The 18,776-nt window shown below is 43.3% G+C and overlaps 1 protein-coding gene across 3 annotated transcripts in view; it reads right to left on the reverse strand.

The window, feature by feature from the left end:
* Positions 1-18,776, reverse strand: part of DCLK1 (doublecortin like kinase 1) — a 1,175,807-nt gene that overhangs the window by 143,206 nt on the left and 1,013,825 nt on the right. For all 3 annotated transcript variants that reach the window (XM_085621707.1, XM_085621706.1, XM_085621708.1), the window contains exons 9-10: positions 15,348-15,405; positions 7,909-8,028 (exon numbers count right to left, since the gene is read on the reverse strand). In XM_085621707.1, the coding sequence (XP_085477833.1) occupies positions 7,909-8,028; positions 15,348-15,405 (178 nt within the window). The remainder of the gene's footprint in view (positions 1-7,908; positions 8,029-15,347; positions 15,406-18,776) is intronic.

Raw genomic sequence — 18,776 nt, forward strand, 5'->3', positions numbered from 1 at the left:
CAGGTGGTAAGTCTATCCGAACCCAATCACCTGACACCATTGACGGTACTTTGACGCTTTGTTTCAAATCGTATCTCAACTTGTACTTTTCCTGTTGTTTCTCAATTTGCCTTGCAATGTTCGACCTGTCTATCTCGCAGTTGTAGGTCTTACACAACCATCCTGCCGTGAGAATGGTCTTAGGCTTCCTTCCTTTCAAAGATACAAAAGGAGAAACATGAGTGATGGTGTTGGGTGCCGTCCGGTACGACCATATCATTTCTTGTAGAGCTTGTTTGGTTGGAATGCCAGTGGCCTCTGCTCTTTGTATGCATTCTTTGATGACTCTGTTCATACGCTCCACAAGACCATTTGCTCTCGGACAATACAACGCTGTTTTCAAATGGTTGATGCGTAGGCCAGCCAAAAATTCCTTCATCAACTCTGAGGTAAACTGGACTCCATTGTCAGTTACAATGGCATCCGGAATACCTTCTTCATAGAAAGTGTCCTTTAAGAACTGGATCAAGACTTTAGTGTCAATCATATTCACCCATTTGGTTACCACCCATCTTGAGTGATAGTCTATGAGGACCAGTATAAAGCGGTCCGAGGCTTGTCTTGAGTTTAACGGTCCTATAATGTCTAATGCCAGTTTGGCCCAGGGACGATCAGGAACTTCCACGGGTGATAAAGGAGGTTTCCTAGCAGACAGAGTCTTGTCACTCCTAGCACAGTCTTCACAGTTTTTCACAATTTCCTCTACTTCCTTGTCCATGCTGGGCCACCAGTAACCTTCTCTTACTCTATTCTTAGTTAAACTCCTCCCTAGATGACCCACATGGGCTAGGGAAATAATTTTTCTCCTCATACCTTCAGGGGGTACAATTTTCTCCCCCCTATGTATAGTTCCATTGATTTCAACCATTTCATGTCTAACTTCCCAGAATTTCCCCACCATGTCAGACAACCTGCTCTTTTGCTCTGGCCAACCGTTGTGGATGCATTCTTTTACAGTTTTCAAAGTTTCGTCTAGATCATTTTGTTCTTCCCATTCTTCCTTAGTCAAACCTGTTACTTCTAATACAATCACATCACTTTCCTCCTCCTTACCATCATCGTTGACTTGTAAAGGGGAACGAGACAGGAAATCAGCAATTACATTTGTTCTCCCAGGTACGTACTCTACCCTGAAGTTGAACCCTTCCAAACCTATCATCCACTTAGCTATCCTTGGTGTTAGCCTAGTAGACCCCTTGGTCGTGAATACATACATAAGTGGCTTGTGATCCGTTTTGATGGTAAACGGTATCCCCCACAGAAAAAACTTGAAATGGTTAGCAGCCCAATAACAAGCTAGCGCTTCTTTCTCGATGACCGAGTAGTTTTGTTCCGCACCTTTTAGTGTTCTGGATGCAAATGCTATCACTTGTTCAGTATTTCCTGTTTTTTGAGTAAGGCTGGCTCCCAACCCTTTATTACTGGCATCCGTGGAAAGGTACGTAGTTTTAGTAGGATCAAATCTACCCAAGAAAGGAGCTCGGGTAATGCAATCTTTTATGTCAGCAAAAGCTCGCTTACAATTCTCCTCCCATATAAACGGCACTTTACTTTTGAGAAGATTCCTTAACGGTTCTACCCTTCCTGCATAGTTTTGAATAAACTTAGAGTAGTACTCAGCTAACCCTAAAAAGGACTTTACTTCTTCAACGTTAGTGGGGGCCGTAGCTTCCTGTATTGCCTCCACTAAATTCATTTTAGGTTTGATACCTTCATTGGAGATGGTGTGTCCTAAATACTCTACGGACTTTACCCCTATTTGGCATTTGTCTCTTTTTAATGTAAGACCTGCTTGGCTCAATTTGGTAAGGGTACTTCTCAACCTGTCATTGTGTTCAAGTTCATCCTTTCCAAATATCAAGATATCGTCCTGAAAGCACATCGTGCCAGGGGCCTCCTTGAGTACATGCTGCATGATTCTTTGAAATGCAGCTGCTGCCGAGGCCAGCCCAAACGGCATGCGGCGGTACTGAAATGCCCCTAACGGAGTTACAAACGAGGTCAGATGTCTGCATTCCGGGTGTAACTCAACCTGGTGGTATGCTGATGATAAGTCAAGGACACTAAAAAGACTGGCGTCTTTGATTAAAGTTAAAATTTCATGTATTCTGGGTAGCGGATGCCTATCTACCCAAATTTCTTTGTTTAAGTTCCTAAGGTCAATGCAAAGCCTAATGTCCTTGCTGGCCGCCTTGGACGTGATAACAATTGGAGACAACCATTGGGAACATTCAATGGGTTCTATGACCCCTAACCCCAGCAGTCTGTCTAATTCTTTTTGTAAAGGTTCATGCATTAAATGAGGGATAGGCCTCACTTTATGTGCAATGGCTTTGGCCTTGTCTTTTAATTTTATGCAATGTTGGTAGTTCTTGAGTTGGCCCAATTTGTTAGTGAACACCTCTGGGAATTCTTCACAGATGGATTGACCACACACCGATCTATCCACTAAAAGAACTTGGTCAGTGCTGTTAGGATCAAGCTTCATCCCTAGATCTTTTTGATGTCTCCATCCAATTAAGTTGGATCCTTTCTCTGATACATAAATTTTCCCTACTGTGCTTCTACCTTTATACTCAATCCTCATGGTGGTCATACCTAACAATGAGATAGGGTCTCCCCCATACCCTCTAAGTTTTATGTCAGCTTTTTCCAGAGTTCCTACTTTGTTAGGAAATAACCCTTCGAACACTTTACCATCTAACAACGTATATGGGGAACATGAATCAGCAAGGACATTTATCAACTTATTGTCAACTGTGATAGTGCATTCCGGAAAGTTAACGGTACTGTCCTTGTCTACTACCTGAAAAGTGAACTTAACATCCTCTGGTACATTTTCTGAATCCACTAAGGAGACTGTCATAGAATTATTATTACACACTCTGGCTATGTGTCCTTTCTTGCCACAGTTATGACATGTAGCACCCCTCGCCGGGCAAGCTGGACTATTAGCCAAATGTGCGGGATTACCACACCTGTAACACTTAAATTTGACACTTGAGGTGCTCATATTTTTAAGTTTAACATCCTTTTCTTTAGACCTCTCTTGCTTGACAATAGCATTAACTTCATGACATTTAGTTTTAGTATCATCCCCCACATTAATCTCTTTTATGCACTCCGCCGTGTGCTCAATACTTAATGCTATGTCCACTGCTTGTTTCAAATCTGGATTACCTGTCAACAATTTCTCCTGAATTTTATGGTTATTAGTACACCTGACCAACTGGTCTCTGATAAGGGAGTCAGTTAACCCTTCGAACTCACACGTATTGGATAACCCCTTAAGAGCAGCAATGTATGATTTTACCTTTTCACTCTTGCCTTGAACCCTTGAGAAAAATTTATGTCTTTCCAATACCACATTTATTGCTTTCCCAAATTGTTTCTCCAACTTATTCATGGTAGCCAAATACACATTGAAATCTCCTTCACTACCTCCTTCATCCTCTGTATCAGGTCCTTCCAGATTATTATAAATCTTCCTCCCCTCTATACCTAGATTATGTAGCAAAATATGTTGTTTTCTGAAGTTAGAAAATTTTTCTCCTCCTATCGCAACTAGATATGACTCAAAAATGACCCTCCAATCTCTCCAACATATGGCAGGATCCCCTTCTTCATTGAGGAAAGAGGGAGGTAACGCCATGTTTAATGCCGCCATTACTGACTGGACAACACCCCAACCCACAAAGTGGAAATTTGACAAAAACAACTCGTAGAAAATTACACACTAGATAAGCAGGAATGACACAAAGAAAACGATTGCAATTATACATGCGATAAATCAGCAATACAAGGACAGTGTGTAATGCAAACACAATATAATGTAATTCCGGAGAACGAAAATCCCATGACAGGCTAATAAGCTGTGCCCATCAGCGTTGACCAAAAACAACCTGTGCCTGTCAGTGTACAGAGTGATCACCAGAGCACGTTGAATGCACTTTAGATAAAAGCAGGCGGAAAGCTGTGCCCATCAGCGTTGAAGAAATGTAAGTACAGAATAACAGATATACTTTTGAAAAAAACTTTCTGACTGGAATCCGCCCAAAAAGACCAGCACACTCTGATGAAAGACAGGCTGACAGCTGTGCCCCTCAGCGTTAAACACAATTATGTGGAATCTGAATAATCGAAACTGAAGTAATTTCCTCAATTTATTTCCTGACTGGAAACAGCTGAAATCAACAGCAAAACCACCGGGGGCGCTCACTTGACGAAGGTCTCCTCAGGACACAAAGGATACGGAGAGTCGCGGACGGCAGACCACTCGATATCCTCTCTTACACGACGTGAGACTCCTCGCTGAGGAGAACAAGAGCGCTTCGACAACAAGCTGAGGAAAATTTCTGGAGGCGTAGCGGCGTAAGGCGCCAGCCGCGATAGCCCTTTGATGGAACCCGGTGAAGGAGACCACAGCAATCACCCATACGCCACACAGCAGCGTGAGGGAGCGAGAGCAGCGGCAACGCCGGACTGAACAGTTTGAGGAAAAGTTGCAGTCAGCCGCAATAGCCACACAGATTGAACACGGTAAAACGCAATATCACAAGCGATCACCCTTACACCACTCCGCAGTGTGAAGGAAGCAACGGCAGCGCCGGCATGAAAAGCTGAGAGTGGCAGGGGTCGAAGGGACAACCAGCAGTACAGACAGGCATAAAAATGCCAGATGACACACTCCTGCTACTTGACAACAGGCGAGGCGAAAAGTTCCTGGAAGTCGTACGCTGCCACACAGCCTCCAAACCCAACACTCACTTGAATAGCGCCAGACTGACTGAGTCCTGATAGATGATGAGAAGAATCAAGAAGGCAGAAAGCAAGGAGCGGATGGACGAAGAATTGCTTCAAGCTGGGGATGGTGATGCACTGCCCCCACGCAGTGTTCGTCGCCAGTGTTGTAAAATGAAGAATATACTCAGGTGAGAACACGTTTATTACGCATCACCAACTGGTCCACACATTTCTCTCACAGTAAGTGCCTCAGGGAGGCTGCATAGAACGTTCATAACCAACCAGGGGAAGGTACCAACCGGGCAGGGAAAAAAGGGGGGGGGCAGAGCATACCAAGATTACAACAGCGCTGTATTCCAAATCACTGGATGGGTCCCTCACAGGGCCAACCAAGACGGCGGTGCATGTGTGGAAGGCGGTTACAAATTTGTTGGACTGGAAGGACAGGCTTACCCAGGCTACTCCGCTTTTCGAATCCGATAAATTGGGGAAATTATGGCACACGAAAGGGTTCGAGAAGTGGGACCTAATTGGGATTTCTAGAGTTGGGGATCTGCTGGCTAAGGGTGAGGTGAAATCGTTTGAGACGCTGCAGACGGAGTACGAATTAGGGGGTACTGAATACTTTCGATATGCCCAGGTGCGTCATGCTCTGCTATCTGTCTTTGCCGAGGGGGAGGTCGTGCCTGAGTCCTCTCCTTTGGAGGATCGGATTCTGGATGGCCATATGCCGGAGAGTACAATCTCCTTGATTTACAAGAAGCTTGTTAATGTTCGGACCGACCTCCTCCTCGATGTGCGCGAACAATGGACTAGGGATGGTCTCGAGCTGGACGATGAGGACTGGCAGTATGCCATCTCCTCTCCGAAGGAGGTTGCGATCCCGGCGAGACTGAGGCTGGTGCAGCTTAAGATACTTCACAGGGTTTACATCACGGGGCCCCGCCTGATTCACATGGGTTTCTCTGAAGATGGCTTATGCAAGAGAGGCTGTGGGATGTTGGGCACCTTTCTACACATTATTTGGGAATGTGGGGAGATCACAGAGTTCTGGAAACAAATTCATGATGTGATGGAAGAGGTCACGGGTATCGCACTGCTACCGGAGGCAAGACGTTGCCTATTGAATGTCTGGGGTCCCACCGATTATGATGCCGCTCATACCCAATGGGTGACCCTGGGGAATATGGTGGCGAAGCGAGATATTGCGCAGCTGTGGGGATCCCAGAGACCTCCCACCTTGGTGACATGGATGGAAAATATGGACTGGGGCATGTTCCGAGAGAAAACGGTGTACAGTGCCCGAGGTCGCCCTAAGAAATGGCATAAGATATGGGGGCAATGGAACCATTATAGGGGTGATATTTGTGTGCCCCCGGTTACTGAGACGCTAGATGTGCAACTTTCCCCCTAGCTCTATTTCCAACTTTGGATGTAAAACTGATTATAACTTGGAGTCCATACCTCTGCTTTCCCCTCACTTCTTTAGCGTGTTGTACTGATCTGCTGATGGGAGTGGGACCTCGCCCCAACTGAGATCTAGCGCATGTTTATTATATGCTCTGCCTTGCTTGTGTTTTTATTTCCGGTTTAATTTAAAACTAAACCTTTGATACTCCTGTTCTATAGCTATGGACCTTCTTACGTGTTCTTATCATGCTGCCGGGCCTCCGGGATGTCGGCTGAATAGCTGTGATCCATGTTGACATAAATAAAGGTTTAAAAAAAAAAAAAATGCTTAATGTTTCTAAAAACCTAAAACATCTGGCATTGATTTTAAAATATCCTCTGATGTATAGTGCAGCTATTAATTAAACTGGCTAACCAAAGATTTTCATTCCTTCATTTTTATTGTTTAGAGTTTAAGGGTCAGATGTACAGGTCTATTGTGAAGCAGCAGAGATTCTGATTTGCAAAATAGAAGCATTTGCAACCACAAAGTAGTTTTTTTTCTATGTTGGATTGTTTGCATCAATGGCTTGAGACCAGAATTCCAGTTGCAACCCAATGAAAAGTTACGACTACTCAGTTGGGATGGTAACACGTTTGCAGAATGGGTCGCATTCCATTTTGGAATTGGCAGTGGTCGAAAGGACTCCTGCCATCTCTCAGGGAAACTTTGTAAAAAGAATGTTTATTATTTTAAAGGCAGCCCCAGTTTCCTTTAACAAAATGAGGCTGCTTTAAAAACAATACTTTATTTCAAAACAATTGCAGACATGCTGGTCCGCTGACCTTTGCAGACCACCATCCCCTTAATTGCTTCATCGTATTGAGTTGCAATTTGCAAAGTATCAGATGAATATTAATTGGGTAGATTGGATTGCAACTCAATCTGATTGTGAATTTTTTTAACTGACATATTAGGTACATGATCAAATTGCAAAATTCCACACTGGTCACAAAAAGAGTGGTTGCAAACTGTGACCAGTTTTTGTAATACGTGCAATTATACATCCGGTCCTTAACAGAGTGTTGCATGCTGAAATCACTTTGTAGAGCAGAGAAGTTATAAAGCTCCACATGTCGTAACAGTTTTGTAGGGTGGTGAAGGCGTGTCCATGCCGAGATTCAATAAAGTAAATTTAGAATGCTAAGAGGAAGGCAACATCTTGGTAGTGGAAGAATGCCCTAAACATTATTTGATGGCAACTGAGCAGTGGAGGGCATGATTGACTTTTGCCATTTGAGGCCTTTGCTCTATGTCAGACCATCAGGTCAACATTTGATTTTTCCAATTATTAAAATATAGGGTCAGATATTTGTGTGTTAAAAAACCAAAACTTTGAAAAGCTCTTGACTCTAACCTAAGAGCTGGACCAAACCACATAAAGTTCAGTGAACTGAACACTTCAGGTTCCGTTTCAAATGAGATTGTCTAGTAACATGGGTCATAATGAAGAAAATTGGACTTTGTTGTTTACCCCGCCCAATTTAACGTAATTTTCCCCTCCCAGTAAATATTTCGTATCTTTTACATGCAAGAGCTCGGAAGTTATGACAGTCAAAACACAGCACTAATCAAAACATCAGAATGAAGAGACAAAGGATGTTGTTTTCAAGACTCTCTGGAGATGCCCTTCTGGTGAACCATCTAAAAGAGATGAAACTGTAAAGAAGATTTACCTTCACAAGCTCCATCACAAGATAGAGTTCCATTGGCATGTCCATCTCCTCAATCAGGAGAACGATATTGGGATGCTTGACCTTCCGTAAAATAGACACTTCATTCTGGATCATGTGCTCCTGTCAAAGAATAAATACAACAAACACAATTGTTACTTTTATGGAGAGAAAAAAGCTTCACGCATAAATGCACACACACATACACACACACATCTAGAAAATCATATGGGGATCACTATATCAGTTACAAGTTCAAAGTCTCCATATCTTTTCCAAAACCCAGTTTACCAGGAATAAGGTATGTATGAGAAGTCCATATAATCCAGTCACTGATAAATAGATTTAGACCTAGGTAAGCATACTTCTCCCCTTCAAGTAGCGGTGAAGGCACCATGACTCTTTGACCGTCATTATGAGTTGGGGTATTTCTCCCAGAGTGCAATTCCAACTGTATCCTGGAATTATCAGTTTCACAAACTCCCTACCCAATAATTTGGGCCATAGACACCAGAGCCTTCCAGATGCTGCAGGGGCTGCAGGGAGCAGTGTTGTCTGCCCTTCCATCCGCCCCCTGCGGCACTGTGGGTGGAGCTGGCAATGCTCCCAGTGGACAGGCCCAAGCATGCCATGCACCTCTATCCCCTAAACACCACCCTTCACCCCCACCGGCACTCCTGCGCACTTTGGAAAATGTCAGCAGTTTTACCCCAAATAATGTAAACTACTACATGCGAAACAACGCAATAACTCTGGTCACCTCGTATGGTTCCCCATTCCAGGGAGTAATGTTTGGAATAGCTGTCACTCAGTGTGGGGATAGGAGTTGAACTGAAGATTCGGGCCCATCAATATTTCACATCATATTCTAGTCTACTCATAATGAGGGTCTTGTGTACTACTTCTCCAGAGATGCTTACATGGTGGTTTAGAGGGTGGCAGATTCTAATGGAGTATAGAGTTTTATGTAAGACCTCAGTGGCAAGGTTTTTGCAGTCCATTTGCTTCTCTATGACTTGTGATTTGGATGCTGCGTGTGTATGTGTGATGGAGGTAGGTTAGGTTTAGGCATGTGAAAGATTCAAAGCTCTGTTCCCTCTGATTGCCCATCTCCTTGTCTTTTTTTCGTTTGTCACTCTGTGCTGATGACAGGCAACAATTTTAATTGAAGCAACTTCCTTGGGATACCTGCTAGACCATGGTAGTCACAGCATCTCTGTCTTCGTGTCGGTTTTAAAGAGCCCAGCATAACCCCTGAAGGGCTTCCTGGGACTATCGCTAATCACCAAAGTTTTCAAAAGTGGTACACAGGATAGTACCATATCTTCATGGTTTTCTTCAATTAAATCAAGTCCAGCTACTTCAGCGTATTTAGTCCAGAATAATTCCGCAACTGTGTAGATTTGGCTGAAAATGCGTTGCTCTCTGGGCCAGTTCCTTCTGGTCTTGTGAATTGTAGTGTCAACGAGTGTGTTGACATCACACGTGAGCCTGGAGAAAGTGCCTAAAAGAGATGAGTTTCTCCCTCCAAGAACATTGATAAATAGATATAGAGCTGTGTTTAGTGCACTCATGTACATGATTTCACTCTGAGGCCAAAGGTGGTCAAACATGAGCTGACTCTACCAGCAACGCTCTGCATCAAATGCAGTTTATGGGTAGCTATATTGTGTGCGCCAAAGTGGAGAGCCATTTCAGTAACCATCCATACTGTAAAGCAAATGGATGTAAAATTATCTCCATAACATTAATCTTGTTAAAACAGGACTGAGTCACTTACCTCAACCAATTCTTATCTCTAAGGTGTTTACTAATGGGACCAGAGCCAGGCAGTCCGCAGTGTAACAGGCCACAAATGAAGAGACCATAACAAAGTCTCATGCAACTGGAGCAAGATTTCCATTTTGTTCCTAATTATCTTTAAGCTGCAATAGAACAACTAGACATCAGTAGTTTGGAGACTCCTGTGGTAGAGGTCACTAGAAACACTAAGAATTTTCCCTACTCTCAATAGTAGTTAAATGTTTGCATAATGCAGGTAAAATAAGACCCTAAGAGAATGACTCATGTAGGCTGGAGGGCCTCTCCACCACCCGCTGTCTTCAGTGGGTATCCGTAATTCAACTGTTGCCGCCACCACCATTGATTTGGTTTGTCTGTCAGGACAGACCCTTTTCTGAAGGTTATGCCACTTGATGGATTCCACAAAATCCAGCTACAAGTTGCATACTGCTTTCTCCCACAGCACACCAGACAGGGAAATTCTAAATATTAACTGGTTGAGTTTAAATATTGGCAGGTTAATAGGGATCAAGCAAAGTTTATTACAATAGGATTTACTGTAGCTGCTTTTAGATAGGTAGAATTACGCTTAAGACCGCAGAAGTGGTTAAGATTTTACACACATCATGCACTTATTGCTGACAAGAGTCCTGTAGGCATAAAATGTTGTGGAAAGCCCGACAGACACCTCTTATCAGATACCTCTAACAATGCCTGCTGGTCCGGTGTTTATTACTTATGGCACCGCGTCTGACTCCAAGTTGGACCTAGAGGGTAAGTGTAAGGAAGGAGGGTCATCTAATATTTGATAATCTCATATATTGATGGGGATATTGTGGAATTGAAATTTTAGTCAAGGAGTTACCACGCCTTCACAGTTTAAACTCCATATTCTTGCCTTTAAGGCTTTAGGAACACTCCCTCTCAAATTCCCTAACCTCTATGAGGTTTTAAGACCTCTATACTATCACGGATCCCATCAGGCTGTGCTTCCCCGTTCTGTAATCTCCATGTTCATTTCATTACAGACCTTGTGCGGCCAAACTGCAGTCAATGGCCTTTGAGAATTTCTGTCCATCGTTAATCTGCAATAGCAAGTTTTTGGCCATGGGCATCCACAGGGGGTCGCAAGGAGGGGCACTTGCACCCCCCTGGATCTCTGGTCCAGTGCGGGCCATATTGGTGCAGCCATCCGAAATATTGGCTATGTTTGGGCTGGCACTTTACATGGTCATATAACGGCATTAAGTGTCCTTTGGATGACACAACCTGGGCACTTGATTGCCAGGCTACTCTGTACGATAACCCCGGAGCTTAGGGTGGCACTTCACTGGTATTCTATGCAATTGAACAGATTTATGGTGACTTCCTCCAGGCATATAATGGCACGTGCGCTGGTAGTCTGAATTTGAAGGCTATTTTATTGAGGTGTGTACAATGGACCACTCTGACGTCACTGCCAAAGAGAGCTCTTGAGCCGGCCTCATCAGTTAGTTTTGTGAAGAGAAGTGGAGAAAGCCCCTGTCGCACAGGCCCTGTTTAGGTTCACTCCCTGCTTGTGTGGATGGAAACACAGCTATCCCAGGCGATTCCTCGTTGCCTGAAACAACACAGCCAAATTGTCAATGAAAAATAAACTTGTACATTTGAAAAAAAAAATGTACAGGTGAACATGGAACGGCCCAAAGTGAGTGGTTTCCGTTTTCATCGTATAGTCTGTTCATTTTTAGAGTGCTAAGAACATTTCTAGAAATTGGCTTGCTCGTTTGTACGTAGTTAGTTTTTTAGGCGAACCTTTCTAGAAGATAGATAGGCTAAGGTAAAAGTGAACAGAGACTAATGGGAACGGAGCCCCATTACTTTAATTTTTATCTTAAATATTGCCACTACTTTTTACAGTCACTCACACAGCTCATATGTGGATTTGCAGTTAAAGCACCCCTTTTCTAGAAACTGTGAAGTATGCAGCGCTACATACAAAAAGAAGCAGAGAAGCATCTGAACTGGACTCTGTCTCGACTCCACCGGTAGCACGGCCATTAATCTTTTGTTATATTTCAACCACTGAAAACATTTTGCGTCGCTAAACAGATTAATAATAACGCAAAGCTTTTATGAATGCACCTGGGGGAAACAGTAAATTTTAAGTGGCTAAAGTTTATTTGGGGGAAATAAAAGCTAACTTGCATAAGTATACGATTTCGAAAGTTTCCCTGAATTTCTGCCACTGGTGCACATTTGAGGGAATCTACTAAAACATTGATGGGTGTTGTTTAAAGTGCTCGGGCCGGGATATGGTTTAGGAGACGAACAGGAGACTTTTAAAGGACAACGTCAAAACCCCAATTCTGGCAGATGCTTCTAAGGTATATTTTCGCTTCCCTATCACCATGACTCACTGACACTGACGTGAAATTGAAATGAACTACGCTCCCACGACATTTTATTTGTCCAAACTTTTTGCAGTTTGAAGTGACTCGAGCACCACTACTGCCAGGATGTTTTATCTGCTTTCTCTTTTTTAGTTATTATTTCTAGTGCCATTATTGGCAAATTCCCCCAGCCACTGTATGAGCATGCGTGAATAAATGAATACACAAGACAACTTTTGTTATGGGAAAATATTGCTGCAGGTTTATTCCATACAAAAGTATGCACTATGGTGGGTTATCTTACGGGCGATCCAAGGGCAGGCAGCTGTACCAACCTATACCGCCCCCGCCCGCCTGATGAGCCAGCACTGTGGGTCACCCAGTCAGTGCTACACCTTTTGGTGATCCTCCTCTGGATCACGTGACACGTTGGTCTCTTATTACTCACGCCCTTTTCAGGGCGGAGCGTAGCAGGGCAAACCCTCGGTTGGTCAGGCACCAACCACCCGAAGGACTAACGGGGCGCCGTAGCGGTTTTCCAGGAACCTGCCCTGAGGCTCCTGGTCTTTGGTTTTGGCACCCCTTGTGCCGCGCATCCTTATTTCTTCCCATGACTCATGTCATTGGTAGCTGAGTGCTATGGTACTACCAATGATTTTTAGCATAGCGCTCAGCTACCAATTACATGGGACAGCCACCAGGAGGCTCAGGCGGCATTGCAGGCAGGCGAGGCAGGCAGCACTGTCATTGGGTAGCTGGGCGCTACCAATGATAGCTGACTACCACATCGCCTAATTGCCTGACATGATGCAAATCGAGAGCTGGACCAATCATGGTCCAACTCCGACCTGCCCCTGCCCTGCTTAACCCCAAGCAAGTGCACACTGCACAGGCTCCTCTCCAGTCAGACGGAGAGAGAGAGTTCAGAGAGAGTAGCAGCCTCTCCTGCGTTTTGTGTTCAGATCTAACAATAGATTAATTTAAAACTATTTAAAACTTGAAGTTTTAGGGCTTTTTGACAGCCTGTATGTTTTACAGCAAACCCTGCCTGGTTTTGTTGAATTTCTGAAACGTGTTGGAAAACAGAAGGAGACTTTTAGGCGAGGAAGGTAAAAATCAGGGCAAAAAGAGTCAGAAAAATGGAGGGGGGATGATGAAGGCAAAAGCAGTAAAAAAAACCAAGGCAAAAACAGGAAAAAACAGTCAGAACAATGGGGGAGACTAAGGAAAAGCAGTAAAAAAAACATGGCAAATGCAGGAGAAAGCAATCAGAAAAGAAAAGGGAGTGGAAAGGAAGCAAAAAGCAGTAAAAATAAGGCAAACGCATGAGAAAATACTCAGAACAATAAAAGGAGGAAGCAGAAAAAAAACAGGACAAAAGCAGGAGAATGGAGAAAGCAGTCAGAAAAACAGGGGGAGACCTTAACATTTTATCCCCCCCCCCGGAAACATTTCTGTGGACGCCCATGTTTTCGGCCACTGTGAAGGGGACTGTGAAAAACATGGCGCAGCTGCCACGCTAGTCTGTTTCCAGCCAGGCTCCCCCACCATGCTTTTCAGTGTTAAACATCACATTTTCCTGGCTGCGTGGTAAACAATAAAGCATGATGGTGCAGTATTTTAATCCTGACACGCATATTAATGTTATTTAGACGTTTAATAGGACAACCCATGCTGTTTTCAAATGTTGCATTTGTCTCAGTCAACATGTTGTGTGCATCTGTCTGAATGCAATCGTTCTCTCAGAGGGCAATAAGCCTAGAAGGCCCGCCTTGTTCTCACAGATGCAGGAATTCAGTTGATATGGCAGCTACCCAAACACCTAGGCTTGGACATTGCCGTCAGGCTTCCAACACCGTCCAAAAGATCCATTATCACAGCAGTTGGGCATTCTACTCTTTTTTCCCTATATAGAACAAGGCCCAGCATCACACAACAGAGGGAATAGCCTGATGTTTTCATTTAAGGGCACTTCTGAAACAGAACATGCCAGACAGACCCTTTGAAACCCTCATGCGAACAACACGCCACCTAGACTTATTGTTGGTAAACAGGGGCGGCTCCTCCACAATGGTGGAGTAGAGTAGCACCACTGCCTGGCTCAGAGCCAGCAAATAAAAATAAAACTATGTTCTAGCATCATTTAATTTATCATTTGCCAGCTCCAAGCCAGCTTGTGCAGGGAGGGGCGGGGCATGGTGAGGAGGACCTCTATGTGCACTCCCTAAGTGCGCCCATGTGTTTGGCCGGCCGTCTCAGGCTCACCAAAACACACTTGCGCACTTCGGTTTCACCAGCCCAGCTGCATTGAACCGTCGGGCTGGAGAAACCCCCCACAGACTCCCTGGCATGAGCGGAACGTCTTTTCAGGCCAATCCCTGCGCTGCTCTCTTAGGAGAGCAGCGCTGGGATTGGATGGCAATCTGTCCTAGAGGCTGCCAGGAAGAGAAAAGAAAGCGCGACACAACGTGGGAGGCAGCCGTCAGCTTCAGGTACGTTTTTTATTTATTTTTATATATTCCCCTAACCACCCCCCGCCCACCACCCATTGTTCGTGGTGGCCGCCATTGTTGGCATATCGCTGCCAAGTCAACAAAGCTCATCCTACTCAACAGCAACATACATCTTAGAATCATTCAGTTAAAGTAAGCTTATAAATACACATCATCAGTTATCAACAATGCAGCATTGCTATTTCTCTGGCTAACTATGCTATCCAGAAAACAAACTGCACTGTCTGTGCGTTGTACAACCAACTAATGAAGCTCGATGAAAATAGGTAGGGTTCTCCGGCACACCCATAAATACATGTAACACACCAAACCTATCTATAGCAGGACAGAACTCCTTTTACATTCACATGAAACAACACAAACCATTGCTAGAGTACACACTTGTCAAACCTATTAACTTCACAACCACATTTACATAACCAATGGATGGAACCCCAGACCACAAAATAGAGTCCTCTGATTAAGGAAGCACATTGGTGCACAATTATTAGGATAAAATGCTACAGTGCTGAAAACATAACATTGTTATCGTTCGGCCAATGGAAACGTGTAGAACACTTTTCCTTCGCTTTATGTAGACATTTCGGCACTACTCTGATTAGAACTGCATTTTCAGTTTGCTTGCCTCTTTTTCACCAAATTATGAAGAAAGCTTTCGGATTTATCTTGGTGTCTGGCTTTCCATATCTGTATGTCTGACCCCGAGCTTGGAGTGTTCTTAACCCTTGAAAATTCAATTTCAGAAAGAAAATTGAAAAACTATGGCGTTACTTACTTTGCCTCGACATTTGCTTTTGTTGATGATTTTCAGAGCATATTCTCTACCCGTTGATCTACAGCAAAACAAAATCAATAAAAGGCGAGAGTCAATAAAAGGAGAGGATGTATTTTAATTTAGAACATATTTTAGAAGTACTACAATGGACTTGTTTAGCTCTGGAGAGTGTCTTTTCTTACATGGAATCAGTGAACGCTCGCCAACAGTTTCTGTATAGAATTCAATGGTTAGACAACAAAAATTCATAAAATTTGCCATTTTTAGCAGCACAAACCAAAATGTGCACCCTTCCCATGAAACCCATACCTCAAATAGATTACTCATGAACTCAAAGATGTCAGATCATGAGTTATGACAATGCATATCACCTCACCATTATCCGTTACATCTCTGTGTATAAAGTATAACTTATTACCCTTTGATATTTGCTGCTATTTAATGATTTGTTGTTAAGTCCTGTTAATTATCTGTATACATTTTGTGAGGTTATAAGCAGTTCTTTTTTTTTTTTTTTTGCAGAGTTTTATATAGCACGAACTTGACCCGAATCCAATCAAGTATCAGAGCGCTTTACATAGCACCAGTTACGTTACATGAGGACACACATTCATTCTTTGTTAGGCACGGGGAGATTAAGTGATTTGCCCAGAATCACAGGATGCTCAGCGTTATTACCGAGACTCGAACCCAGTTCCCCAGGTCCGAGGTCGAGTGCCCTAGCCGTTAGGCGAACTCCTCTCCCCATTTGGACTGTGAGTTATGGTTTTAATATGGAGGGGTGCGAGTTACTGTTTAAGTAGCTAAACTTAACAGGTCAATTTCAGGAGGGAGTTTTTGTTTTTATTTTGTGATGCATATCTACACTGCAACTTTGTTTTTTTAAGGGAACATATAGAAGAACATATGGATTTTGAATTTGTGGGCCTTCTTAACAAACTACACTTTGAGGAATGTTTGTAGTACAAGGGTAGTGCCGCAAAACATACTACATAGGGCTATGCACAAACTGCACTTTTGTATTAACTTACAATTTTGAGTAAGCTTACTACTACTATTCCATATTGTAAGTTTCTTTTGTAATAACTTACAATTTTGTATTAAGTTCCTGCCTCCATTATTTTCTATGGGCCGGTGTTGCAGTACCAGTGGTTGGCCATGTGTAGTGAAGAACTTTCTACAAAAGTGTAAGCTACTACAAAAGTGCATGTTATGAATATTAAAAAGTATGAAAATTACTCAAAGGTTAAGTCTTACTCAAAAGTGCAAGTTACCTTCATAAATAAGGCCCTTTATATATACAGACTGAAGTCTAGAAAGCTGATTCATCTATTGTAGCACTGCAGGGCATATAGCTGCCCGGGTTTAAAATATCTAATATACAGCTGTACACGTGACTGGCATATAAATGACCACGCAGACTGACGTGCCACTTTTACAGTCTGCAATATCTCCAAAACCCATGTGATTAACCAATTGGAGGTGATTTTATTTGCCATGTTGTGGTAACTTCCCTTTTTACAGGAGGGTGCACTGTATCCTGATGCAGAGCTTGGTTACACTGCCTTCCCCACACTAATTGTTGAGCTGCAAACCTAGGTTCTTGATACCATCATTGACCAACCCAAAAGCTTTGTACACGAGGCAGAAAAAAATGTAAACCATCTCTTAGGTGATCTACATTTTCTGACAGTCTAAGAACATATTATGTGTTGGAAACGTGTCACACTCAGCACGTTTTCCCTTATTTACATATGAATCAGATTTATTTCCTTTTTGGATGCATTGGTACGTTTGCATCCCTGTACGTAGTTTCCTTCTGTAATACCCAAATACTCCTCAGGGGTTGTTTACTAAGGGCTGTGCATGGACTTGCGTGTTGCTGTGCAATTTTGCTCTGGATCAGCAAGAATTTAGCAATGATAAGTAAATTGATGCAATGCTTTACATCGCTTTTGACCACGCAGGGCCCTGCACAAATCCTTCTCTACAGATGGCCATTTGAGCAGTTAATACCTGTTTTGTAACACAGCCCCGTAATACTCATGTTTGAGAGCAGCACGGGGATTGGATGGGGAGGACATGATGTTGGACCAGGGACTGCTAGGACCAGAACTGGAGGCAGAGTAGTGCAAGGTGGCCAGCAGCACCAGTTAAGTTTTTTTTGTTTTTTTATTACCCTCTCCCTGTGCCTTCCCCCTACACCCCCCGCAACCCATCCACCCACCCCACCACTCTTTCAGTGTCGACCACCACTTATTAATTGATCATCTAGTCATAAGGTGCAATCAAGACGCGGAAATATTGGTATTGTGGTCTTTGGCATGGCAGAGCCCCAAGAAAAACTTTAAACCACAGCACTTATTTTTATATTAGTTGGTAAATTTAACAATGTTAACTAACACGATTAAAAACAGCAGCAGCAAGTTTCAGCGCAGACATTTAAAAATATTTGTTTCCAAAAATCATGCAAGTTGGATTTAAAAGAAACACATAAATTAATTGAACCATAACAAGGGAGAAACACATAAGACAAGCATGTGTGCCTCTTCTTGCTACTAATCAGTTTGAATTGATTACGGCACATGATTTTTCATTTTCTCTAATGCATCCCAAAGTTCATCAGATTTAGTTTGTACTACACGTCGACGTGTTTCGGTGAATAACAGAAGATTTGACTATCTTCCTCAGGACAAAATGATATTGCCCACATTTACATACATAGAGACAAATTAAAAACTTTTTCTACTGTGCTATTAATCTTTAATGCCCGCCTAAGTATATGGAGTCTGGACTGGATCAGCAGATTCCAGAGTCACTGTCTGACAGGTTCAAGGACACATCCAGTGGAAATACTTCTTATGTAGTTAATTCTATAGGGGATCCATATAATTCAGCAGATCGTTGTGCTTCAATATATGTACCGTCACCTACAGTTGAAATAAATCTCCTCTTGTTCGAGGTTGTAGCTGGTGGATCGGTTTAATTAACCCCTTCAGTGCCCATGACGAGCTGGACTCGTCATGGGCCGCGGTGGCGCTGTGCCCATGACGAGTCCAGCTCGTCATAGACCCCGCCCGCTAATGCAACGGCCGGCACTGGGCGGGGAAAGGGGCGGGCACTGAAGGGGTTAATCAAAAAACCCGTTGTTTCCTCGTATTTAAGGTTGTGGATGATTGTTATTGGGTGTCAGACTGTATGATAGGTTTGGCAGAGTTGAGGGTTCAGTGTCCCTTTTTTTCAGGATCGGTATGGTTGCCTCAGTCTCAAATTTCAATTAGCAAATTGCTATTTGAAATTTGAAAACCGAGGCGACCACACCGATCCTGAATTAGCAATTTGCTAATGGAAATTTGAGACCGAAGTGACCACACCGTTCCTGAATGAATAAAAAAGGGACAAGAAAACCTCAAGTATCATCAAGTCAGT

The sequence above is a fragment of the Triturus cristatus genome, chromosome 8 (assembly GCF_964204655.1).
Source record: "Triturus cristatus chromosome 8, aTriCri1.1, whole genome shotgun sequence".
In the NCBI taxonomy this organism is placed as follows: Eukaryota; Metazoa; Chordata; class Amphibia; order Caudata; family Salamandridae; genus Triturus; species Triturus cristatus.